Below are 26967 nucleotides of genomic sequence, written 5' to 3' on the forward strand. Positions count from 1 at the left end.
TTTTATTTTTTTTCTAAATTTTATTATATTAATAATAATTTTTATTATATATATTTATATATATACATATATATTTTTAACATAATTGATATTTTTTCATCTTAATTCATTTATTATTATTATATTTTTTTTAAAAGTTAAAATCTTTATTGTAAGAACTTAAAAAATAGAGTATTAGACTAAATAGGTATACTAAAATAATGAGATTGAGTATTTTATTATAAAATAATTTTATGATATAAATAGAATTTTTTAAACTTGTTTTATTATTTTAAGAACACTTCATCTTTTTAAAAGTCTTTATCTTTGTTCTCTCTCACTTCTTTTTAAAATTTCTTACTCCTAAGTTATCTATTCGATGATTAGGAGGTGTCTAGGCGATTCTGGAGTCAAGGGTTACCTATTTAACCGATCAGTTTCGTGATTAGAGCAAGTAAATTTTATTCTCTCTTTCATGGCATTTTCTTTATTCTTGATCATGTAAGGAGTTTCTGTTGCATCTGTCAATTTGTGTCCTTCAATTTTTGACTCCTTTTAGATTCTAAAGTTTCTTTCCAATCACCAATCGGTGATTTGCACATATTTTTAGAAGTTTCTTAAGGTGTAAGTTACAATTGGGGAAACTATGGAAGTTTTATAAAGATAAAGGATTTGCTTTTAATTGAAGTATGTGGTATAATTTTAATGATATGTGAATTTACAACGAATTAAGAAAGAAAAAGAAATAATTTATTGTAAACAAACATGACTAACCTTTGTTTTTCTGCAAGTATGTTTCAAGTGGCGCAATGAGCTCCTCATCTGATATATAGAAAGCATACGGCAACTTCTCTTCCTAAAATGAAAGCATAGATAATCGCTCAATGTTATAAATAATAAACAAAACGTAAAATAGAATTTGAGAAGAATAAAGGGACTTGCTTACATTGTTTTGAAGCTTATTAACAATCTCATTGAGGTGTTGAGGGCCAGCATTCTGAGGTAGGTACATGGGAGAGCCCAAGGGAGTTCCATCTGGGTCTGTCAAAAGACACATCACGTTGTTGATTATCTCCCTCTTCTCCACCATAGTCTCTGTCCCTACCTGGATTTTCCTTCTCTTATGCTGAGATTCTCTTATGGATGATGCTTCTTACTCTTCCACTTGGGATTCTATTTGGTTCTATCTTCGTTGTCGTGCTGAAACTAATAAAAGTAGTGAAATAAAGTCACACCGACACAAACCCTAAATTAAACAGGACCCAGGACCCATCATACAGAGACCTCAGACTTCCCATATTTATGTTTTTTTTTCTTTGTTAAATATCATCATTTTAAATTTTAAATTTTAAACTTTAAATTTTAAATGATGATATTCTCAACCCAACTCATTGGATTTATTTACGAAAACGGCGACAAATTTGGGGTTGAGAGTGGTGTGGTTTAGTTGGGGGAGGAACCTGGGTGACCTTCGTGGGGTGAGGAATTGACTGTGTACATAAGAGTTTTTCTCTGGCATTTTAACGAACACTTGAAGGTGTCGCTTCTACAGTGAACAAAAATTAGACTCTCCCGATTAGAATTCAAACTCGAATTGAGAGTCTCGTGAATGCATTAACCAACACCCTTTTGGGCTTTTCTTCATGCACAAAAAAAAAAATTCTTACTCAGCCGCCGTGAACGATGCTCTGCCACAAATCCTTCTCTCCGGCGCTACAGATGCGTCGGAACGTTCTCAAACAAGACACGCACACGAATGGGGATAAAATGCTCTGCCACAAATCCTTCTCTCCGGTGCTACAGATACGTCAGAACGTTCTCAAACAAGACACGCACACGAATGGGGATAAAAATGCTTGGTGATGGGTGTTTCTTCGTGCATCCCATCAAATTTCTACCTGCACCTCATCACAGACTTCCGAAAATTTTGATCCGGAGCAGGGGTGTGTTAACTGTCTTTCGAAAAAGAAATTTCAGAATTGATCTACTGTGTTGCGAAAAGTAAAATCCTGTATTATGGAATTAAGGGAAAGCCTAACCTGCCAATTTTTTTTTTAAATTTTTTAATTATTTTTAAAATTCGTTTATCCATATTTAAAGCATATTTAATTATATAATTTTTTTAAAATTTTTAATTAATGTTTTCAATCAAATAAATTAAAATAATATTATATTTACATATCACATTATTCTATTATAAATAAAAAATAAATTTTAATTTATAATGATAATGGTTTAAACTACAACACTAATATATATTTATATTCTTAAAATAATATAACATAAAAATATTAACTTTTAATTTATTTTATATTTTAATTTAAAAAAAACGGGTTAGTAGAACAATCCACCGCTAATTTGACGGGGACCATGTAAGATTTTGCCGAATTGAAGTCACATATCTAAAGGGTTCTTTCTTTTCAACATTTTAACCATTTAAACCATCTAAAACTAGAAGTTTGAATCTCTGAAGATACCTCACCCACCATTCATCTACGATTTGGTTAAAGGAGGGGTGTAATGGTTCAATGAGGACATCCACACACAGCACTTGGTCGTGTTGTACTTCCAAGCCTTTCACATCTCTTTTTCATGTTTGCATGGATGTTTTAATTTCACTAAATAGCAGTCTGAACACAGCTTTTGTTAGGGCCTGGCGAGTGTACGAGAGAAGAAGATATAGGAGGGATAGGGGAGAGGACGAGCGTCCTGAGCAAGAGGGGAATCGTACGGTAACGGACGAGCGTTCTGGGCCGGAGATGACGAGGGGCAAGGACGAACGTCCTCAGCGAGGGGAGGCCGAGCGAGCGGGGCAACAAGGAGTGAGGCCGAGCGCCCTGGGCGAGCAGAGCGAGGACGTACGGTCGGAGCGAACGGCACAACAGGGAGTGAGGACGATCGTCCTAAGTGAGGACGAGCGTCTTGAACAAAGGAAGACAACAACGAGCGTCTAACTGGCAAGCGGAAGGACAGGCGGGACCCAAGGGACGTCAACAGAGTATTACAGTAATAAATACAATAAATATAGTAAATAAGGATAGAATGATTCTTTCCAGATAATTATAATAAATAGGCAATTACTATAGTAAATAAGGATAGAATGATTCTTTCCAGATAATTATAATAAATAGGCAATTACTATTATTCCCTACCTTTTCTGGAAGGAGTGATTAGTATTAATAAAGGAGGCACCTAGAGCTTAGGGTATGCTTTTGATTATTCGAGTACTGTAAGAGAGGTTATGCTCTCGTGTGACTGAAGGAGACCCTGCTCCCAGTCATTGGTTGTGTTTTGTGATTACCAAAGTTGCAATAATAAAGAGTTTTTATTCAGTTAAGTACGTTTGTTCACTGTGAGAGGCAAGTTACGTGGTCAGGCACGTAACAATTGGTCCGACCTGCCGGATCGTCAAGGGAGGAAACTGCCGGATCCTATTGAAGGGAGGAAAGCGTCATGGAAGGAAGGCTGAATGCTATGGAAGGAAGAATGGAGACCCTAGAAATCTCCATGGGCGGTCTGGAATCGGCAGTCCAGGAACTGGTGAGGGTGATAGGGGAGCGAGGTCGACGGGAGGATGGCCACCTTGACGGTAGTCAGGGATCGGTCAATGGAAGAAGGAATGACGAGGAGGAGAAGGACGGTAGCGGCTTGGAGGGTGGACACCGAGAGGAGCAGCCGTACTGGAGGAGGAGGGTTGAGTTACCCGTATTCGAAGGTAACGAGCCTATGAACTGGATTTATAGGGCAGATAAATTTTTCGAACTACAAGGGGTATCAGAGGACGAAAAGTTGCGCCTGGCATACATCAGCATGGAAGGGATAGCAGGACACTGGTTTCGGTTTTGGAGGGAGAAAGCCAGGAACCGAACATGGGCAGGATTAAAAGAGGCGTTGGTGGTTCGGTTTGGAGGCAGAAATCAAGGAACGGTCTTCGAGAGGCTAGCATCCTGTAAACAATCAGGGTCCGTGGGAGACTATATCCAAGAATTCGAGGTGTTGGTGGGCCAAGCAGAAAAAATACCCGAGGCACAGTTGATGGGGTATTTCATGGCCGGACTACAGGAGGGGATTCGTAACCAACTCAGGTTGCTTGACCCGAAGGAGTTCATGGACGTCATGAGACTAGCAAGGGACGTGGAGGCATTCCAAGCTGGAGCAAGGGCAAGCGGGGGAATCAGCAGCAAAGGACAAATGTGGGGAAAACCGAGCGGTTCAGTGGCAAGGGTGGATCCTAGCCGCCACAATCAGAACCGAACGGGTACAGTTGAGAAGGAAGGAGGCCCAAGGAGAGAAGGCGCACGTACGTTCTCTAACGCTCAAGGCAGGAACGTACGGGATTTACCGTACGCTGAGTACGTCAAACGTAGGGAGGAAGGGAGGTGTTTCAGGTGTGGAGGACCGTTCGGTCCGGGGCATCACTGCCCAGAAAGGGGACTTCGGATGCTGATATTGGCAGAAGACGAGGAGCCAGGAGGGGAAGAAGAGGTCGAGGTTGAACTCGAACAAATGGAGCTATCTGCTTTCTCGGCAGGAGGGCTCACCCAGCCCAGAACGATGAAGCTGTATGGGCAGATAGGGACGAAGCAGGTTCTGATTCTGATTGACAGTGGCGCCAGCCACAATTTCATAAGCAGGAAATTGGTAGAAGACCTGGCATTACCCGTAGTAGATACACCACCCTACAGGGTGAGTTTGGGGGATGGACAGAGAAAGGAGACGAGGGGGTGCTGTGAGGCAGTAACGATCCACATGGGAGAGGTGGTGATCAATGAACGATTTCACCTGTTCGAGTTGGGCGGAGTGGATGTGATACTGGGGGTAGAATGGTTGGCCAAGTTGGGCGAGGTAACCTTAAATTGGGGGCAGCTAACTATGGCGTACGTGCAAGCAGGGCGCAAAATGACAATTAAAGGAGACCCGACTCTAACTCGGAGATTGGTGGAACCTGCAGCATTGCTTAAGATGAAGGAAGTAGAGGTCTGGTTGCTAATGTGGGAGCTTAGGGAGACAGAAAAGGAAGAGGAGCAAAGACCGTACGCTGAGGTAAAAGAAACGTTCGGTCCGGAGTTGACAAGGAAGCAGACGCTCGACATGATACGAATCTTGGACAGGTACGGGGACGTATTTCACGAGCCGACCGGACTACCGCCAGATAGGGGAATGGTTCATCAAATTCCCTTAAAAGAAGGTACGGACCCCGTGAATGTAAGGCCGTACAGATATCCCCATGTGATGAAGGGGGAGATTGAGAAACAGGTGGGGGAAATGCTGAAAACGGGCGTTATAAGGACGAGCAACAGTCCATATTCGAGCCCTGTAATTTTGGTAAAGAAGAAGGATGGCAGCTGGAGATTTTGTGTGGACTACAGGGCCTTAAACCGAGCCACTGTACCTGATAAATTCCCGATTCCCTTGATAGAGGAGTTGCTAGACGAACTAAGGGGGGCCAAATATTTTTCAAAGGTGGATTTGAAGTCAGGCTATCATCAGATACGAATGGGAGCAGGCGACATAGAGAAAACGGCCTTCCGGACACACCAGGGTCACTACGAATTCATGGTGATGCCGTTCGGCCTAACCAACGCACCAGCCACTTTTTAGAGTGCCATGAACCAACTATTGCAGCCTTATCTGCGGAAATTCGTACTGGTATTCTTTGATGATATACTGGTGTATAGCCGTACCTGGGAGGAGCACTTGGAGCATGTGGGGACGGTGCTAAGGGAGCTCGTGGCAAATAGATGGGTAGCCAACAGGAAGAAATGTGAGTTCGGCAGAACTCAAATAGGTTATTTGGGCCACCGGATATCCGAGAAGGGTGTAGAGATAGACGAAGACAAGGTACGCGCTGTGCTGGAGTGGGAGAAACCGAAGACGGTGAAGGCTTTGAGGGGATTTCTGGGACTGACGGGATACTACAGGAGGTTCGTAAAGGATTATGGAAAGATTGCCAGACCCTTGACCGACCTTCTTAAGAAGGGGCAGTTTGCGTGGACGGAACAAGCAGAGGAAGCCATGTTAAGGTTGAAGAAGGCAATCACGACTGCTCCTGTATTGATTCTGCCTGATTTTGACCAGCCGTTTCACATTGAGTGTGACGCATCCGGAAGGGGAATTGGAGCGGTACTCATGCAAGGGAAGCAGCCCATAGCTTTCTTCAGCAAAGCGCTATCTGAGGGGTCGTTGGGGAAGTCAATATATGAGAAGGAATTAATGGCGTTGGTTTTAGCCATACAACACTGGAGGCCGTACCTGCTAGGGCAACGGTTTGTGGTCCACACTGATCAGAGGAGTTTGAAGTATCTTTTGGAGCAACGCATCACCACTCAGAATCAGCAGAATTGGCTGGCAAAGCTCCTGGGATACGACTTTGAGATTGTGTACAAATCCGGGGTAACCAACAAGGTGGCGGACGCCCTATCACGCAAGGATGAGGATGAACTGCAGGAAGAGAAGGAATTGACGGTGATTGCTCGCCCGTACTGGCAAGATTTCAGGGAAATCTCGGAAGAAGTCGAGGCGGATGAGGAGCTAAGGAAAGTGATTGACGATTTGAAGACAGACCCCAACTCCCACCCTTCGTTCACGCTGGAGAACGAGCGCTTGCACTATAAAGGGAGGCTCGTGCTATCAGCCCGTTCGGCCTGGGTGCCCAAATTGATAGCCGAATTCCATACCACACAGACAGGAGGCCACTCGAGGGTCTACCGAACGTACCGCAAGGTGGCGCAATCTCTTTATTGGGTGGGAATGAAGAAAGCCGTGACCGACTTCGTTGCAAGCTGTCTGGTCTGTCAACAACATAAATATTTGACCTCATCACCGCAAGGGTTGCTGCAACCGTTACCCATTCCCAACGCAATTTGGGAGGAGATAAGCATGGATTTTATCGTCAAATTACCCAAGTCTAGAGGATATGATGCTGTGTTAGTGGTGGTGGACCGTCTTAGCAAATACGGACATTTCATACCCTTAAAACACTCTTATTCCGCACGCACCATAGCCGAAGTCTTTGTGAAGGAGATCGTCCGATTGCATGGAGTGCCGCTATCTATAGTAAGTGACCGGGATCCACTGTTCTTGAGTAATTTTTGGAAGGAGTTGTTCAAATTACAAGGCACTCAACTAAAGATGAGCACCGCCTATCACCCTGAATCTGATGGGCAGACGGAGGTTGTCAACAGGGTCTTGGAGGGGTATTTAAGATGCTTTTGTTCCGAACAGCCCAAGGGCTGGAGCATCGTATTACCGTGGGTGGAATACTGGTACAACACCAGCTACCAGGAGTCGGCCAAATGCACTCCATTTGAAACCGTCTATGGGAGGCCGCCTCCCTCACTGCACAGGTTCGTTCCGGGGGAAACCTTAGTGGAAGCAGTCAATCAGGAGTTACAAACAAGAGATGAAGCACTCCACCAGCTAAAGTTCCATCTAGCCAGGGCTCAAGAATTAATGGTGAGGCAGGCTGACAAGGCAAGGAGGCCGTCCCAGGTAGGGGTGGGAGATTGGGTCTATCTGAAGATTAGACCTCACCGACAAACTACGATGTCGACCACAGTACAATCTAAACTGGCCGCTCGTTATTTTGGACCTTTCTTGGTCATTCAGCAGGTGGGGGCAGTCGCTTTTAAGCTGCAATTACCGGAATCCGCACGGATACATCCCGTATTCCATGCGTCACAGCTGAAGAAGGCAGTAGGGGACCACCGGATCGAACAGGAGTTACCAATAGACTTAGAGATGGAGGAACCGTCTCCACGGCCGGTCAGAGTTTTGGATAGAAGGCAGGTGCACCAGGGAGAGGACGAGCGGCAGGAAGTCTTGATCGAATGGCAAGAGGGAGGCCCTGACGGGGCGACATGGGAAGATGCCCTCACCATCTAAGATCAATATCCCGACTTCAACCTTGAGGGCAAGGTTGATCTTCAGGAGGTGGGTAATGTTAGGGCCTGGCGAGTGTACGAGAGAAGAAGATATAGGAGGGATAGGGGAGAGGACGAGCGTCCTGAGCAAGAGGGGAATCGTACGGTAACGGACGAGCGTTCTGGGCCGGAGATGACGAGGGGCAAGGACGAACGTCCTCAGCGAGGGGAGGCCGAGCGAGCGGGGCAACAAGGAGTGAGGCCGAGCGCCATGGGCGAGCAGAGCGAGGACGTACGGTCGGAGCGAACGGCACAACAGGGAGTGAGGACGATCGTCCTAAGTGAGGACGAGCGTCTTGAACAAAGGAAGACGACAACGAGCGTCTAACTGGCAAGCGGAAGGACAGGCGGGACCCAAGGGACGTCAACAGAGTATTACAGTAATAAATACAATAAATATAGTAAATAAGGATAGAATGATTCTTTCCAGATAATTATAATAAATAGGCAATTACTATAGTAAATAAGGATAGAATGATTCTTTCCAGATAATTATAATAAATAGGCAATTACTATTATTCCCTACCTTTTCTGGAAGGAGTGATTAGTATTAATAAAGGAGGCACCTAGAGCTTAGGGTATGCTTTTGATTATTCGAGTACTGTAAGAGAGGTTATGCTCTCGTGTGACTGAAGGAGACCCTGCTCCCAGTCATTGGTTGTGTTTTGTGATTACCAAAGTTGCAATAATAAAGAGTTTTTATTCAGTTAAGTACGTTTGTTCACTGTGAGAGGCAAGTTACGTGGTCAGGCACGTAACAGCTTTACAAAATAAGAACTAAATTTTAACCGTTACATCTCAATTTAAAATACTCCATTCAAACACTACAAAAGTGACAAGGTGAACAAAAATGACAGTTTAACCAAAACATGGCCATTGTTGTTAGAAGAAAATGCCAAGGGTAGAGGACAAAAACAAAAGACTTCAAAACAGACAATAAAACATCTTGGTAGGTATATATTCTCGCTAGTATGTGATTGGCATCCAAAAATTTCAATCAGCTTCTTTACCACTGTGCTGAGACTCAATTTGAGCAACTTCGTCCAGGGCCAGACCCGAATTGCTTATGTGGAGTAATATTTCTGATGAACACATCTTATATGCTGTCCATATAATTTAAAGAGGACCTTGCATTGGAATCTCCATGAAATCTCCATGACTCAATTGAGATTAGATTACACTTACTTTAGATTCCAACATTCGTCCCAAAATTAGCCTAGCCCATCCACAACTTCAGCACTTTATCCTTACCACCAGAGGCTACCTTCTCTCCATCGGGACTCCAATCAACAGAAAAAACCTTTACCGCAAGAAAATAAATTTAGGTAAGCAACTAGAACGAAAAAGTATATAGCAAAATAATACCAAAAAATTTGGCATGTGAAAAGACATACTTCATCAGAATGGCCTGGAAGATCTTGTTTCAACTTCCGAGTCCGAATATCCCAAACCTGGAAAACCAAACATGGCCAAGGTTCCACCTTTGCAAATGAAAATTTATACGTTCTGATGTATAAATCAAACTAAAAAATCGTGACACAAAATCCTTTATTAATAGAAACAGAAAACCATGCTTACCTTAAGTGTGGAATCTCTGCTGCCACTTAGAAGAAGTCTACTGTCTGCAGACCAGCTGTACAATAATAACTTGGTTAGGGTTCTAAATGAAATATCGTTGGCTTCAAGTAAGAAGGAATCACGTAATTGTACCTGATCTGGTAAACAGGCCCGACATGGCCCCGAAAGGCAGCAACAAATTTCCCTGTGGTGCCATTCCATAACTTCACAGATTTATCAAAAGAAGCACTTGCCACCCATAGCCCATCAGGTGAAAAATAGACGTGGTTCACAAGCTGTCAGCAACAAAGCTTAACTTAATCATTAAACCTAAAAGATGTTACATGTGTAACAATACAATCAATTTCAACCAGCAACTAATAACAAGAAATGGACATCAGCAAATATTTAACATAATTTGGAGACATAGCAGTCCGCAGGACAACCTGCTGTGACTCAAGTTTAGATATGATACATTGGCCAAGAAAAGGATATCAGATTTATTAGAACCTTTTTTCCAAATTTTAGATTGCAAAGATACAGTCATATATCATAATATTCTTTCAAAAGGCCTTAGGCACTCAATAACGCTTATATAAACCGAAGTTGCATTGCATTTGATGATAGTTTTGGTTTATTCTCATTCCCATAATTTGAATGATAAGAAAAATAAAGAAAAGTTGTACCTGCTGATGACCTGTCATGCGAGTTTTGGGATGCTTGTTGACAAAAGGTTCCCAAAGGAACATAGTAAAATCATCAGATCCAGAGACCAATCTCTCAGGGGCATTGCCTCTCATTGCTTTATACCTTTCCAGAGCAACCTATATTCATCAGTGGCATAAGCTGGTATTAGTAAATGTATAACAGAGATGGAAGATGTTCCGAGAGGAAGCAATCTGTAATAGTTAAAACCTGAGAAATGTGAGGAAAAGATAAATTTAACATTTAATAGATTGAAAGCATCAACTACTCTAACAATAGCTATGAATGCAAAATGGATAACTAAAAGAAAAGAATGGAAGGATTAATTATTTCAAACCAAAGTTCCAAAACATTAATTAACAGAAATGAGAAAAATGTAATATGAAAATGATAGGTTTCCAATTAAGAAACCTTATCCACCACTCACTACACACTTTAACAGAGAAGAAAGAATACTATATAACCTCTGATTTATTGATCGATCAAGAAAGAATACAAGAATGGAGCAACAAGGGAGCCTAACCTCCCTCCAACAAGACTCACAAGTCTGTTCAAACACCAGAGCTTCCCCTCCTCCTCCTCCTCTAATCCCCAGCTCACCTATTTATACAACATAACATTCCCCCCCATCTAACTGTTAACACAGTTAGGCCAACTAACCAACTAACTCTCTCTAACTGTTTAATAACAGTCGACTAACCTCTCTTCTTCCTTACATACACTTTCAACTTCCTATCAGAAAAACAATAAATCTTTCCAAACTAAGAACCACACAAATCACTTATGGACGGCATAAAGCAGTACTCGAGAGCTTTAAACTCTAAAGCATACAAAATTACAAACTTCGACAAACATTAAGCTGGTCACTAAAATATTATAAATTATTAAGAATAATTTCCAAGTTCAAGTAACATTTTTATAACAAAAATCAAGCCTAATACTGTTATATGGGATTGGATACAGAATAAAGCAATGCCATTGAGCAATATCAAAAAAAAAAATTCTGAGATAAGCAAGAATATAAGCAATGAACCAATCTATAATTAAACAAACCTGACCAATCTGAGTTTGGGCTAACCAATCTGACCAGCCAATGCAGTCGGGTCTAGTAACTAAAATCCTACGTTCAGAGGGCCAACAATACCATTAAATTTAAAAAGTTACCTTCTTCATTTCCTCTGGAGATGAATATTGTTTTCCAGTATGATCAAAAGCTCCTGTGCGAAGAACATACTCGGTGCTTAATGCCAAAGAATTAACCCAATGCCCATGTCCCTAAAATTTTTCCAAAATATTAGAAAAAGTATTGGAAAGTAAAGACAGTTTAATAACAGAAAATACATGTAGCTGATTCAAAAATTAAGAAAAGAAAGAACATCATCGTATCAATGATAGACTTTCATTTGGCTTTAAAAATACCTCTAAGTATTTTTTTTGCTTTCCACAGCCATCGTGTCAGTTACACATTTTTTCTCTACAGCAGCTGCTATACCCTTTAACCACTTTTAAGAAGTTTGACTTATGATACATATGTTCTAACTTGAGGAGGTGTATTAAATAAAGATATGATTTGAAAAAATGAAACATGATGAATATTGATAGTCACTTTGACATAGAGAAAGTCATGTCGAGGAAATATCTATTAGCTTTGTCATCATTTACTTTGTCAGCTTCAGCAACCAACTGAGTTTCATTTTACTAAGTCTCTAAGGAGTCTTTGTGTTGATGACATCTGTAGCAAGTTGTCTCATGTGATACATATGCTTTGGCTTGGGGGAAGTGTTAGAGATATGATTTGATTACACTAAATAGAAAGATATGATATGATTTGGTAGGGAAATATCTTACCAAATATTTTCTATTATTAGATATTGATTGTGTTCCTTATTATTGCATATCTTCTTTATTATTAATAAGAATACTCATATGTACAATACACGGAATTCATTATATTCCATCTTGGTTTCTCTCTTCTCAACATGGTAATAGAGCGGTATCATCCTTGTGACCTGATTTGTCACTAATCCTTTCAATAATTGTATAACAAATTTACATAACATTGATTCAAAATAAAACATCGAAATCCTTCCAGATTGAAATAGAAAAATACCAATAGGTAGCTACATCTGATGAGAAGATATTATCAAAACACTAAATGAAGAAAAAAGTTACACCAGATCCGAAACAGGGGTCATGCATAACAAAAACCATGTTAAAAAATAAACATGCAGATGAAAAGTTCAACTGAAAAGGGATGAGGCTCACCTTAAGTTCACGGATTAGTTTCCCTTGTGTGGTTTCCCAGACTTTGATAGTACAATCCTGAGAACTGTAATAAAGCAACACAGATAGGCTCCAAGCAGTAAATAGAATTACAGAATGATAATTAAGACATTAACTTAACCAAAACAAGGGAAAAGCCATCTACAGGCATCACTAAACACTAGGATCAGTTCAGTTAAAGTACAGAAAATAAAATCTCTTGAGATAAAAACGTGAGTTAAAATCATAAAATGAGAATTGAACCAAAATGAATTTATATTTCCAGTCTAACAGGGGGAATGCAGGGATATGTAAACTATGACAATGAGCACAAATAAAAATCCCGACTAAACTTCACAGAAACTAGGACGAAGTAAAGAGAGAGAAAATACCCAGTATAAATCACACCATCTCCACCCCATTTTACACATGTTATTGCAAGTGTGTGGCCACTAAGGCACATAACACATTTCTTTAAAGAAACATCCCATATACGAGCATCCCCATCTTTGCTGGCACTTACAAAGCGACGACATGGAGAATTCAGGTGGACAGGTTCCCAAGAGATACCAGTAATCCATTTCTTGTGACCCTATATTTAAGAATAATTTGAATTATATTATCAAAGAAACACATCATATGGAATTCATGACACAAAAACCCTTCTACTAATATCTGTTTAAAAGTAAATAGTTAACAAACCAAATAATAGTTGAAATATGTAACTAATAATAAATAAATGACAATTCATATAAAACATCTCCAGGATGTTCTTTTATTTACTTTTGGAATTAGGGCAAGGAAGAGGGGGGAAGCTGTGTAACTAGAGTTGTGTAATTCTTATAGCTAAATCAATGCTGCCCCTGCAGCCATTGCTCCATTGCTCACTACTGTTTTCAATATGTACTTCACTACGACAATGTACTATTCAATGTTCAAAGCATCAAGTTTCTCTGTTTGAATCTTCAAATAGTGGAAGTTTGCAATGCTATCAATAAACTTAAATGAAAAAAAATTAAGAAAAGAGTAAACAAACTTTATAATGGATGTTTGTATTGGTGATCAAAGATCTTACAGTTAGTGGATTGCCTAATGACTTTCCAGTTTGAGGGTCCCAACAAATAAGTTCACCAGCCTTGCTCCCACTTACAAGATACTTTCCATCCAGTGACCATGCAATACAAAGTACCCAGTTCTTGTGTCCTGCATAAAATGTTAACAGCTATAATGCTATATATGACTCGTTAAAATTGCCGAAGCATTATGAAACTATAGAAATTGATATTAATTTAATAAGGAAGGATAAAGAATAGCTCTTTACAGCAGAGTAGACCATTGTAATTCTCCCAATACTATAATTCCCAGCCTTCACAGTCCCTATCCTTCCCTCTTATTATTTTCTCATTCCTTTGCAATAACCCCCACCCTCCCACTATTCTTTGCCAGCTTAGAATTCCATCATGATCCAGATTTAATAGCATGAACATTCCCCTTAGCAGTAACACACTGCTTCTCATCGAGAACCTTCAACTAATTCTAACTCCTTTTACCATTTAGTTAAATTGATCATTTATATTCTTGTACTTAATTAGCAGATACCAAGAACAACTTAACATTTTTAAATGTCAAACCTTTGCAAGTGTACAATGGTGTCTGAGTGGTCAAGTCCCAAAATCGAACACTGGTATCACCAGAACCACTTGCCAGTTGTCGTCCATCGGGACTGAAGGCAACACTAAGTACAGCTTCGGCATGACCTAAAAATATAAACAACCGCAAAAATATGAATTCCAGAAAATTCAAAGAATAACACAAACTTGTGCTACAATCATCAACATCCAAACCACACTGCTGTCTCTCAAAGTTTAGCAAGCACAATACAACATTGTGCCACTACGAATGGGAAAATACACAATATGTCTCACATACCAGAAATAGTTGCAGAACAGCGATTCACAGGACGAATCCGAAAAATAGCTTGAGGTTGACAAACTATAGGCAAAGCCTTCTCCACCGAGACTGGAATAGTGTTAAAGTAACATTGGAAAGGAAAAGAAAAACATCATTACAAGTGCGTAATTCTTTGTATCAATTCTTTAGAAAGATGAGGATTTTTTTTCTCAAAATGTGTTAAAAGCAAGTAAATAAGTGAATTTACAACGAATTAAGAAAGAAAAAGAAATAATTTATTGTAAACAAACATGACTAACCTTTGTTTTTCTGCAAGTATGTTTCAAGTGGCGCAATGAGCTCCTCATCTGATATATAGAAAGCATACGACAACTTCTCTTCCTAAAATGAAAGCATAGATAATCGCTCAATGTTATAAATAATAAACAAAATGTAAAATAGAATTTGAGAAGAATAAAGGGACTTGCTTACATTGTTTTGAAGCTTATTAACAATCTCATTGAGGTGTTGAGGGCCAGCATTCTGAGGTAGGTACATGGGAGAGCCCAAGGGAGTTCCATCTGGGTCTGTCAAAAGACACATCACGTTGTTGATTATCTCCCTCTTCTCCACCATAGTCTCTGTCTCTACCTCCATTTTTCAATCAGGGATTTTCCTTCTCTTATGGTGAGATTCTCTTATGGATGATGCTTCTTACTCTTCCACCTGGGATTCTATTTGGTTCTATCTTCGTTGTCGTGCTGAAACTAATAAAAGTAGTGAAATAAAGTCACACCGGCACAAACCCTAAATTAAATCGGACCCAGGACCCATCATACAGAGACCTCAGACTTCCCATATTTATGTTTTTTTTCTTTGTTAAATATCAGCATTTTAAATTTTAAATTTTAAACTTTAAATTTTAAATGATGATATTCTCAACCCAACTCATTGGATTTATTTACGAAAACAGCGGCAGATTTGGGGTTGAGAGTGGTGTGGTTTAGTTGGGGGAGGAACCTGGGTGACCTTCGTGGGGTGAGGAATTGACTGTGTACATAAGAGTTTTTCTCTGGCATTTTAACGAACACTTGAAGGTGTCGCTTCTACAGTGAACAAAAATTAGACTCTCCCGATTAGAATTCAAACTCGAATTGAGAGTCTCGTGAATGCATTAACCAACACCCTTTTGGGCTTCTCTTCATGCACAAAAAAAATTCTTACCCAGCCGCCGTGAACGATGCTCTGCCACAAATCCTTCTCTCCGGTGCTACAGATGCGTGGGAACGTTCTCAAACAAGACACGCACACGAATGGGGATAAAAATGCATGGTGATGGGTGTTTCTTCGTGCATCCCATCAAATTTCTACCTGCACCTCATCACAGACTTCCGAAAATTTTGATCCGGTGCAGGGTGTGTTAACTGTCTTTCGAAAAAGAAATTTCAGAATTGATCTACTGTGTTGCGAAAAGTAAAATCCAGTTTTATGCAATTAAGGGACAGCCTAGCCTGCCATTTTTTTTAAAATTTTTTAATTATTTTTAAATTTTTTAATTATTTTTAAAATTCGTTTATCCATATTTAAAGCATATTTAATTATATAATTTTTTTAAAATTTTTAATTAATGTTTTCAATCAAATAAATTAAAATAATATTATATTTACATATCATATTATTCTATTGCCGAATTGAAGTCACATATCTAAAGGGTTCTTTCTTTTCAACATTTTAACCATTTAAACCATCTAAAACTAGAAGTTTGAATCTCTGAAGATACCTCACCCACCATTCATCTACGATTTGGTTAAAGGAGGGGTGTAATGGTTCAATGAGGACATCCACACACAGCACTTCGTCGTGTTGTACTTCCAAGCCTTTCACATCTCTTTTCATGTTTGCATGGATGTTTTAATTTCACTAAATAGAAGTCTGAACACAGCTTTACAAAATAAGAACTAAATTTTAACCGTTACATCTCAATTTAAAATACTCCATTCAAACACTACAAAAGTGACAAGGTGAACAAAAATGACAGTTTAACCAAAAATGGCCATTGTTGTTAGAAGAAAATGCCTCCTGCATCGCATCGCTCGTGTTTGTGACCTTGGGTTTTAATTTTTTTTTTAAATCATCTCTGATAATGGGTCTGTCATTTTTTGTTTATGGTTTCTTGTTTATTCCGTATCCATGAATCAACAGAGACACAAAAATTTATGACACACAAAAATTTATCGCAATAATGCTAAGAAATCATGCATCAGATTTGCATAACAGAGGAAATACAACTAACAAAGATTCAGAAAACGCGCATGAACAAATCCAAAAGATAAGAAAATTTGACCAGTGATTTAAACAGTTCAAGTAAAGAGATAAGATTTGGGTAAATAACCTTCTTTGTGGGAAACCAATACAATCCTAATTTTCTTCTTTCTTCAATCCAGTATTCTTCTTCCCTCTAATTCTTTCCAACTTTCCGAATTCCAGAAACCAATTAGCTCCCTTCCCCGTTTTTCAATTCCAGTCCCCCTCTCCCTTTTTCAAATACCACGCAAGCAGAAAACCCTGATTAGGTTTTTACATTGGGCATTTCAGATTTTCCTTATTTTTCTATTTTTTGTTTTTATTTTGTTTCTAAATTTTATTATATTAGTAATAATTTTTAGGCTTAATTACCTACTTAGTCCCCATGTTCGGAGGTAATTTGCTGTTTAGTACCCGGTTTTAAAAATGTAGGCATTTGATACCTATGTTTTGAAATTTGTATCAATTGAATCCTACCCACTTAACGCCGTTATAAATCTAACGTTTTTCTGACTGTGTATGTGATTTGTGGACGAGCGTTTGATAACGCTCGTCCTGTGGACGCAAGTACGTTCAGTGGACGCTCGTCCAGCGAAGCGAACGCCCAGTCAGGCAGAAGAGGACGCTCGTCCAGCGAAGCGAACGCCCAGTCAGGCAGAAGAGGACGCTCGTCCAACGAAGCGAACGCTCGTCCATAACCGCTCGTCCACAAATCACATACACAGTCAGAAAAACGTTAGATTTATAACGACGTTAAGTGGGTAGGATTCAATTGATACAAATTTCAAAACATAGGTATCAAATGCCTACATTTTTAAAACCGGGTACTAAACAGCAAATTACCTCTGAACATGGGGACTAAGTAGGTAATTAAGCCTAATTTTTATTATATATATATATATATATATATATATTTTTTTTTATTATATTAGTAATAACATTTTTAACATAATTGATATTTTTTCATCTTAATTCATTTATTATTATTATATTTTTTTTAAGTTAAAATCTTTATTGTAACAACTTAAAAAGTAGATTATTAGACTAAATAGGTGTAGTAAAATAATGAGATTGATTATTTTATTATAAAATAATCTTATGATGTAAATAGAATTTTTTAAACTCGTCTGAGTATTTTAAGAACACTTCATCTTTTAAAAGTCTTTATCTTTGTTCTTTCTCACTTTTTTCTACAATTTCTTACTCCTAAATTATCTATTCGATGATCAGGAGGTGTTTAGGCAATTCTAGAGTCAAGGGTTACCTATTTGACCGATCAGTTTCGTGATTACAGCAAGTAAGTTTCATTCTCACTTTCATGGCATTTTCTTTATTCTTGACCATGCAAGGAGTTTCTGTTGCATGCGTCAATTTGTGTCCTTTTTTAATATTTGACTCCGTTTAGATTCTAAAGTTTGGAGAATGAGGTATGTCTGAGGAATCCCGTAGTTTAGTTTTCTTTAGATTGATGATGTAATTATTTTTATTTATCCAGTTTGTATATAAAGTTAAAAATTTAGGTTTAATCATTCACTAAGTCCCTATTTTCGCATGGAATCTCAATTTCGTCCCTTTCTTTCTGAAAATATCAATTGGGTCCCAATTTTATGAAAATTGCAACAAATCGATCCTTTCCGTTAAATTGGCTGGACGGCGTTAAAAAAATTGATGAGTGGATGCTGTGATGACGAACGAACGCTCGTCCACCAGCGAACGAACGCTCGTCCACCAGCGAACGAACGCTCGTCCACCAGCGAACGAACGCTCGTCCACCAGCGAACGAACGCTCGTGGACCTCTTACTGCTGGACGACCGTTCGTTCCACACTGGACGACCGTTCGTTCGGTGGTCGACGAGCGTTCGTTCGCTGGTGGACGAGCGTTCGTTCGCTGGTGAACGAGCGTTCGTTCGCTGGTGGACGAGCGTTCGTTCGTCATCTCAGCATCCACTCATAAATTTTTTTAACGCCGTTTGACACTATTTAACGGAAAGGATCGATTTGTTGCAATTTTCATAAAATTGGGACCCAATTGATATTTTCAGAAAGAAAGGGACGAAATTGAGATTCCATGCGAAAATAGGGACTTAGTGAATGATTAAACCAAAAATTTATAATAGTTTTGGATAACGGTAAGTTTGTATTATATATTATAGTTTATAACTGTTCTATCTTATTAATTATATAATGATTAAGATATGATTAATCGTTATATTTTGGGTTATTACATTTATTTTTAATTAATTTTTTAAAAATTACTTTTATATTTTTTCAGACAAAATCAAGTAATCACAGTAATTATTATAATTTAGACTTTGATTAAGAAATTAACATTGCAATATAATTCATTAGATATAGAAATACATCATATTTTGAAATTTAATTAAGAACTTAATCAAATTGGAAATCTTATTTAAAAATTTATCAGATTTTGAAATATGGTTAAATTATATTGGATTTTGTCACGTCCCATTAACTATTCTGCTTAGTCACCTCTCTGCTTCCATTAATGCACCGTGACACGCACACCCCTTCATTAAAACGCACTAACTCACACCGCATGCAGACTGCCAAGTGTCACTTTAGAACATTCTAAAACGGTAGTGGAATCCAAGTGGCAGCAGACGAATGGACGTTCGTCCTACGTGGGAAGAGAAATTAATTTCTCTGGGAAACTCTTCCCATTCTTCTGCACACTTCATCTTCTTCCCCAAACTCTTGCTTTCCAAATTCTCTACCTTCTCTCTAGAGACCTTTCTTCTTCTCTCTTCTGTAACTTACCATTCTGCACTCCGATCACGTTTCAGAGCCGTGAGGACGATCACTGCACCAAGAGCTTCAGATTGAACCGAACAACTTACAGTTCTGGTAAGTTTTATTTGGACGCTCATTTCTGGAAGTTCCTGCAAACCATATTCAGTTGCATGCAATGGTGTGGACTAAGTCCTTTCATTTTCTTTGGTTAGTTTAGTTGGAAAGCTTAAGTGAAACGTTGAGAGAGTCTCGGTTAGACGAATCAAGATCCACTCATTTTAGGACGTTCACTACAATCCGGGTAAGGGAAGCTTATTAGAATTTAATTCGCATGATTTTTGTACTGCATGTGCGTTATGTGATGTTGGAAAATATGAATTTATGATATTGAACTTTTGAGTTTATGAATATGATTCTGATATGATATGAGAAAACGATGCATGTATGTACTGGAAATTATATGCTGGGTGTATGAATGTTCTGTAAAAGTTGTATGTGGTACGATTTTGATATTTGATGTTAGTATATGATTTTGATTAAAAGCTTGAGAAGTATGGAAAATACCATAGTATGATTGATTAAATGACTGTAAGATTATACTGGAAAATGAGTTACTGTAAAAGAGGATTTTATATGAAAAGTGCGTGAAATTGAACGTTCGTTATCGATACGGTCATTTACCGTTCGGTATTATCAGTAAATTCTTGTATTAATCGGACCCTTTCATTTGGAAAGGACTCCCTTTGAGGACGAACGCCCTCTTCTATAGTTTTACGTTTGAGCAGTTGGCCAGACGTACACTTCATGAGTGTGGCGTGAGAATTGAGAAGCTTGATAACATCCTTTTGAACACTTAGTCAAATTGTAAGACATAAATTTTAAGTATCTTATCTTATAGAAATCCCAAACTTCTTTGATTTAGAATCTGTGAAAGTCCCCTACCTAAAAGCGTACGTCCTGAAGTGGCGCTCGGTCTTAGACCGAACGCTCGTTCCAAAGAGTAAGTGATAAGTAGCGCTCGGTCTGATACCGAACGCTCGTCCAAATGTGTATGTGGAAAAAGAACGCTCGGTCATATACCGAACGTTCGTTCCTTCTTTAATTATCAACGAAACGGTAATAGCATTCGTCCTGAATTCTCCTAGCGTTCGTCCTAGTATTTAAATAGCGTTCGACCAATAATTCTAGTAACGTTCGTCCAAGATTTCAGTGACGTTCGTCCAAAAGTTTCATTTTAACGCTCGGTCATTGACTGGCGGTTGACTCTTGGAGTAAATCGTGGTTCGGATTCTTTATCTAAACAATTGTGATGTATCTATCCATTTGATTCGTCCCAGAATTATTGAATTTAAATTATTCTAAGTGTTATTCGGGTCGTACTAAAGTCAGTTCATTTAACTGATTCAAAGGAGTCTTTCTCGGTCTCGCTCTCGACGTTCGTCCTCGTTATGAAGGGGAGTGAACGTTCGTCTTTTTATGCAAGTGGAACATAGAATGAAAATGTATTTAAGAGGAAGAATTAAGATGTGCGAACACTATAAGAGTTGAAATTGTGATTATGGTTTTTGAACGAGCGTTCCATGGAGGAACGACTCTTGAATGGAAATTGAGATTTTGTAAAGTATGAATGTGGTAAGCTTAGCTGGCGGGTCATCCTGATATTCCGTGAGTGCTCGTTCTCAAGTAGAGAGGAGCATGTCATGTGTGGGAATGGCAGGAGGTCTTAGTCCATAACTGTAACTTGGACAGAACGGACTAACCTCAGGTGGCAGCTGACGAGTATTCCAGCTCTTCCACCTGAGTGCACGGACGTCGTAGCTACACAGAATTCATACAAGTCCGGACGGTCGGTCTAGTATCAGGATTTTGATTGAGTTAATGATGGAATGAAATGTATGTGTTGTGACTTATTTGATTGTGTATTTGATATGTATGAAAAGTATGTTTGATTTGAATTAAATTCAATAAGCTTACCCTTGCACTTCCATTGTGTTGTCTGTCTATGTATATCCGTCTTGTCAAATGCAATGATCATCCGTGTGGATGTGAGCAGATGGAGATGCTTCTCTGGAGCAAGCGCTTGAAGAGGAAGTTATTGCTGAAGATAACTTAGTTGAAGTTGAAGTGAAGGCCGAACAGTAAAGGCGTTCGGTTTAGTGTAGTTAGAATAGCGAGCGGCTGTGAGCGAGCGCTCTTTTGTTAGTTGTAAATATTTGAACGTTTCGGTCATGTTTTGTAAACCGTTCGTTCTAATTCTTTTGTAAACGCTCGTCAATTATTATATGAAAGGCCGTTCGGCTATTTTTGAATTTTTCTTCCCTTTTCTTTAAAACTGTTTTGCCATATTGATTAATGTGATTATTCTAAGTATATAGTTGATGACTGTATAATTTTGGGATGTTACACACTCAATCATGTCATGCCAACTACCATTCACAACTTTGAAAAGACTCTAAATGTGCTTGACTCAAGGCTTCTTTAAATCAATAGGTCTTTAATTGGCTTGTAATGTTCATGGAATGAAATGGAAAAACAGAAAAGAATGGGAACTGAAATGAGTAGAGAAATGTGAAGAAAAAGGGATAAAACTAGAACTCAGAACATACTATTTTTCTCAGACTTTGGCCAGATGATTTTTTCTTTCTTTTTCTCTGGTTCTCTTTCTATTTCATTCATTTCAGGTCTCTTTTTCAATTTCTTTTTCTGATTTTTCTCATTTCCAAACCTGTTTCTTTCTTTTTCAACCAAACCAGATTTTTTTTTTAACACATTTTTTTTTCTTTTTCACTTCTGGCCTCACTCTTTTTCATGCACTCACCAAGTTCTAGACTTCTCCCTACATCTCACAAGTCTCTAAGGAATGATTGGTTGGGGGAAATGGCTTGAAATGGATGAAAAGCAAAGAAAAAAAAACTAAAGCTCAATATAAGGTGCAATGGTAAGGAATGAAATGGATAAGCTAAACTGGAAAAATGAAGGATGCCTAGATCATATTTAAAGTTACCAAGAGCGAGCACATCACAAAGAATCAATGCAAAATCAGAATGACAATTAAACATGCATGTTATCACACAAGAAAGACAAAAACTGGCCCAAAATCTCTCAAGGGTTTAAAATTTGTTAAAACTGACTTGCTACTCATCCTATGTAAAAATTACTGAATTGAAATGAACTAAAGACTGTAAAAATTAATGCTAGAACTACTTCTGCCCAAATCCAAAGCTAAGTCTACTCTTGACAATTCTAATCTAAGGAAATAAAGCTAAAATTTGAATGACATCACCAAAGAATGAAGATAAGCATAAAATAGAATCTAAAAGAATAGAAACAAAGGTTAGAGAAATAAAAGGAACCTGGAATCAGTCCTAAACTACCTAATATATTGACAGAAGTTAAACCTAAACTATTCCTATAAGCTACCTGACTTATGCAATATAACCAGAATAGAGAATTGACAAAAAGAAAGCTAAACAGATTCAGAAAAATTTTAAAAACAGTAGCAGAAAGAAAATAGAACCAAATTATGAAAAGAATCCTAATTAAAACTTGAAGCAAAGCATGAAAATAAAATGAAGAATAGAAACTAATGAAGAACTAAAAACAGAGCAAGAAACTAGCATAAGGAAAACAAAATAATAGAAATAAGCCAAGAAAAGGGACCTAAAATAAGTTCTAAAACAGATTAAAAAACAGCAAAAGAACCTAAGCTAAAACAACATAAACCAGAAAATGAATGAACTTTAAAAGACCTAAGAACTATTATCAACAAAACTAACAACTAAACTAACAACTAAACTAAAACAGATCAGTAACAAGAGTAAGTATTTACAGACTAAAGAAAGAATAGTAAACTACTCTAGGGATTTATAAACCAAACCAGACCTAAACTAAGAGAAAAACAGTTCAGAAAAAAATACCCCTATTTTATTGCTAAAACAGATACTAAACACATCTATCAAAGTAAAAGCAAAAATTTTAACTACAACCCCTCACCCCCACACTTAAGAGACACATTGCCCTCAATGTGTGAGTGAGTAAGGTTTTCTAATCAACAAAAACATACTCAGATCAAACAGCAATAGATATGTACAAGAATAGAAACTGAAAAACACAAAAAAAACAGCAATTGAACAAGAACAGAAACAAGACTTAAAAGTAAAACTACAAAACTAAAGAGGCAAAGAACTTATTCAGATTGGCCACAAATCAAAGTTAATTCTTTTTATTTTTATGAAAAACAACATATGATCTACCCTACTATTTATTATGCTACTTAAAGCTATGTAAACTACTATAAAAGACCTATAACTACTATTTAAAGGAAGGGACAACAAAGAGCTTATTGGATTTTCTCCATTGTCAGCCAAGATGTGCATTAGCTCCTTCCCAGCTCTCTGCTTTAGCATCATCAGTTCTCCATTCAATGCTTTCAGCTGCAGCAACCAGATCTCCTCATGCCTTTGCTGTTGATTTTGCAAATTCCAGGCTCTTTGAGCATCATTTATACCTTCTCTTGCATTCATGACCACTTCCTTTGTGTCTGCAGCTTCCTTTGGATGAGTGGCAATATTAGTAATGTCAGCTGCAACAGCAAAATCAAAGTCAATGTTCATCAGTGAATCATCAAACATTTCAGCTTTGTTAAAACTGAAATCAAGATCATTCTCATGAAGAACCAATGCATCAAAGGTGGGAAAAATATTATCAGTGCAAACAGTAGGGGTATGGATACATTCAATCTCAAATGGTGCTCTAAGAACCTTAGAATCAATAACTACTGCAGTGTTAACAACAGGCTCTAAAGGATCTATGCATAGGCAATCAAGTGAGCTAAACTGCAAAGGAAACTCAGATAAGACAACTAGAATTTCAAGGTTAAACAACACCTGTGTTGGCTCTTCCTTAGTAATAACAACAAAATCCATAGTGAACTCAACACAGTCCATAAAGTTATCCTCAAAATTGTTGTCCAGACCAATGCACACATCATAAAAATCATCAGAAATATCAATATGTTCTACAACACAAATTTCATCCAGCTTTTCAGTACAATCAGGTATAACAGCAAGAATATCTGGCAAGGTTTTCTCATCCATAAGATTATCAAAGCTAGTTTGTACCTCACCTAAACAGACAGGAAGCTCAAATTTAAAATCAACCTGTACTGGCTCCTCAAAAATGACCTCACTAGCATCTATCAAATCAGCAGCTAAATGAACACCTATTGTGAAGCTATCATCAACTGGAATAATGTCAAAACCAGTGCATAACTCTGAAACAGCATAAGGCATGTCAATATTTTCAATGGAACAGGCTGAATCTAAAATATGACTGTGTGCAGGCATAACAGGAACATAATCTGGAGCAGGTTCTATGGGTTCAACTTTAAACAGATCCAAAGCATTAAATTCATATTGAACCTTAGAGAATTCTATGGGAATGCTCAGTTCAGAATAAACCTGTGTTCTCTGATCACTAGCTACCTCATCAAGGTCATTTCCATCCAGCTTGAACATAATGATCTCTTCCTTGGCGCCTGCAAAATAGTTAGAAGCAGAACATATGGCAGAACTGATTTCTTCACAAACTTCACAACCACCCCCAAGGCATGTACAACCAGTGAGTTTTTCATTACTCAGTTCTAAAGAGTTTAAGAACCCAGCAAACTCAAGTTCAAGTTCTAATCCTAAATCAGTACAGGCATTTTCAAAATCAGTCATATCAACTTTCACATCATCAAAAACTACATATCTATCATCATGAGCACCTGATTCATCATCAAGAAGTGCATTTAAATCTGTGCAATCATAAAAAACACTAGATGCAGGTATATGAACTCTATCAATGTTAAATACTGAATTTGTGATATTAGAATTATCAAAGCAAGGACTAAAATCAACAACCTCTACAGGCACATCAAGCATTTGATCAAACGTAGTCAAATCAATTTTAGGATCACATACATCAGCATAAAAGTCCATTTCATAGTACTGAAGCACCAAAACATGGTTGGCAGCTTCCCTCATTTTTTTCAAATACTCTTTGGACTTTCTGAAATCAATTTGTACTTCAAGCTCAGCAGGTTCAATTTTAAAATCAGAGTTCAAATCAACAATACAATCAATTTCAGAATGAGGTTCAGTACTCTCATCACCAACATAAAGTTCATATACAGATTCAGAATCAACAGATGCATTCATACAATCACCACTCATCAGAGAATTGGAACTATCATTAACAGAAATTAAAACAGAATCTGAATCAGTGAAAGAAGGATTAGCGTATACAATTACAGAGGTGGTTGGACACTTAATCACTTGAAACTCTGGGGTAGCAGCTACCATCAGTGGTGCTTCATTGGTTGCTGCCTCTTTCTCCTTTTCAACTCTCCCAGTCAACTTGTTGACTACAGCTACTAACTCAGCCACTTGATTGGTTAGTCCTTGAAGTTCATACGCTGGAATCCCCTGTTGCCACTGATCACAGAATTGTGGCTGCCATGGCTGTTCTGAATGAATTTCCTCTTGCTCTGGTGCATCATAATGGAAAAAAGATGGCTGCCATGGCTGTTCCGACAAAAAATTCTCCTGCTCTGGTTCAGCATATTGGTCCCAGTATACGTGTGGCAGCTGCTGCTGCACTTGCAAGGGTGGTTGCTCATGATATGGTTGAAAACAATGTGGTGGTTGCTGCTGGAAAGCTTGATTGGCTGGCTGCATAAAAACCTCAGGAATAGGCTCATAAAACATGTCAAATCTTGGTGGTTGAGCATTATAAGGAAATGAGAAATTACCATATGCAGAGGAGTGATCCATGCTTAACAATTGCTCACAAGATAAAAACCAATCAGACCAATAAAGCCTCTATCACAGAATTCAACAAAAGAATTGAAAGAAAAGAAAATCTATACAAGCTATATTCACAATTTCTACTCTGCAGAACAGATCCTAATATACAAAAATGAAAACAAAACAAACAGATCCTAAACTAAAAAGGAACATATATGAACACAAAACAGAAATAAAATCAAGAAAACAAGCCTAAACAAGACTAACCTAACACTCTAAGACTTAACTCGCCGAGTCCCCGGCAACGGCGCCATTTGTTAAACTGATTTTTGTCGCCTAAAATCAGAACAAAATCTGGTCCCCACTAATGTAGCATAGGGCAACCAGAATATCAATCCTAGGACTCAACAAAATTAAGTTTTAAAATGTAGAGTTAAGTCTTGTATTTATTTACTAATTATTTACTTACTAACTACTACTAAACAGGTGGGGACATTTAAAATGAAAACACAGAAATTAAAAAATTAAGAAAAGCGAAACTATAATCTATTTTAAAATAAAAGAAGGAAGAAAATAAAGAAATAAAACCTAAGCTAAAGTGATGAAGAGATTAAACCTATTTATATCCAAAACAAAACCTATATACTAAAACTGGAACAAAATCAGAAATAAAACCAAATTGAAAAGAACTTAAAACTCAAGATTGAAAAGCATCATATCAACAAGAATGTAAAGGCTGAAACAGAAGTAAAGCAGATCATAAATTCTAAAATACTCAAAGTAAACAACTGGAACATCAAAACTCAAA

At 38.1% G+C, this 26967-nt stretch overlaps 2 protein-coding genes across 5 annotated transcripts; both read right to left on the reverse strand.

Annotated features, from left to right (window-relative positions):
- Nucleotides 1-8679: 8679 nt before the first annotated feature.
- On the reverse strand, nt 8680-16864 carry LOC148200802 (notchless protein homolog). Of its 4 annotated transcripts, XM_088113609.1 has the most exons (15): nt 16708-16845; nt 15540-15739; nt 14808-15082; nt 14636-14717; nt 14355-14444; nt 14057-14182; nt 13501-13628; nt 12818-13017; nt 12429-12492; nt 11328-11438; nt 10145-10282; nt 9612-9754; nt 9480-9534; nt 9296-9352; nt 8680-9201 (listed from the first exon to the last, which is right to left on the reverse strand). In XM_088113609.1, the coding sequence occupies exons 3-15, from the start codon at nt 14970-14972 to the stop codon at nt 9118-9120; spliced, it is 1443 nt and encodes a 480-aa protein (XP_087969735.1). In that variant the 5' UTR covers nt 14973-15082; nt 15540-15739; nt 16708-16845; the 3' UTR covers nt 8680-9117. The 4 variants fall into 4 exon arrangements, with proteins under 4 accessions (XP_087969735.1, XP_087969734.1, XP_087969737.1 ...); XM_088113608.1 differs by lacking the exon at nt 15540-15739 and having other exon boundaries at nt 16708-16864; XM_088113611.1 differs by lacking the exon at nt 15540-15739 and having other exon boundaries at nt 14808-15076; nt 16708-16855.
- A 6697-nt stretch (nt 16865-23561) lies between these two features.
- On the reverse strand, nt 23562-25922 carry LOC148200803 (uncharacterized). Its single transcript, XM_088114673.1, has 2 exons — nt 24527-25922; nt 23562-23986 (listed from the first exon to the last, which is right to left on the reverse strand). Exons 1-2 carry the CDS (start codon nt 25713-25715, stop codon nt 23562-23564), a joined length of 1614 nt encoding a protein of 537 aa, XP_087970799.1. The 5' UTR covers nt 25716-25922.
- Nucleotides 25923-26967: the final 1045 nt, after the last annotated feature.

This window comes from Vigna umbellata, chromosome 4 (assembly GCF_029865625.1).
Source record: "Vigna umbellata cultivar VRB3 chromosome 4, Vumbellata_1.0, whole genome shotgun sequence".
NCBI classification, from domain to species: Eukaryota; Viridiplantae; Streptophyta; class Magnoliopsida; order Fabales; family Fabaceae; genus Vigna; species Vigna umbellata.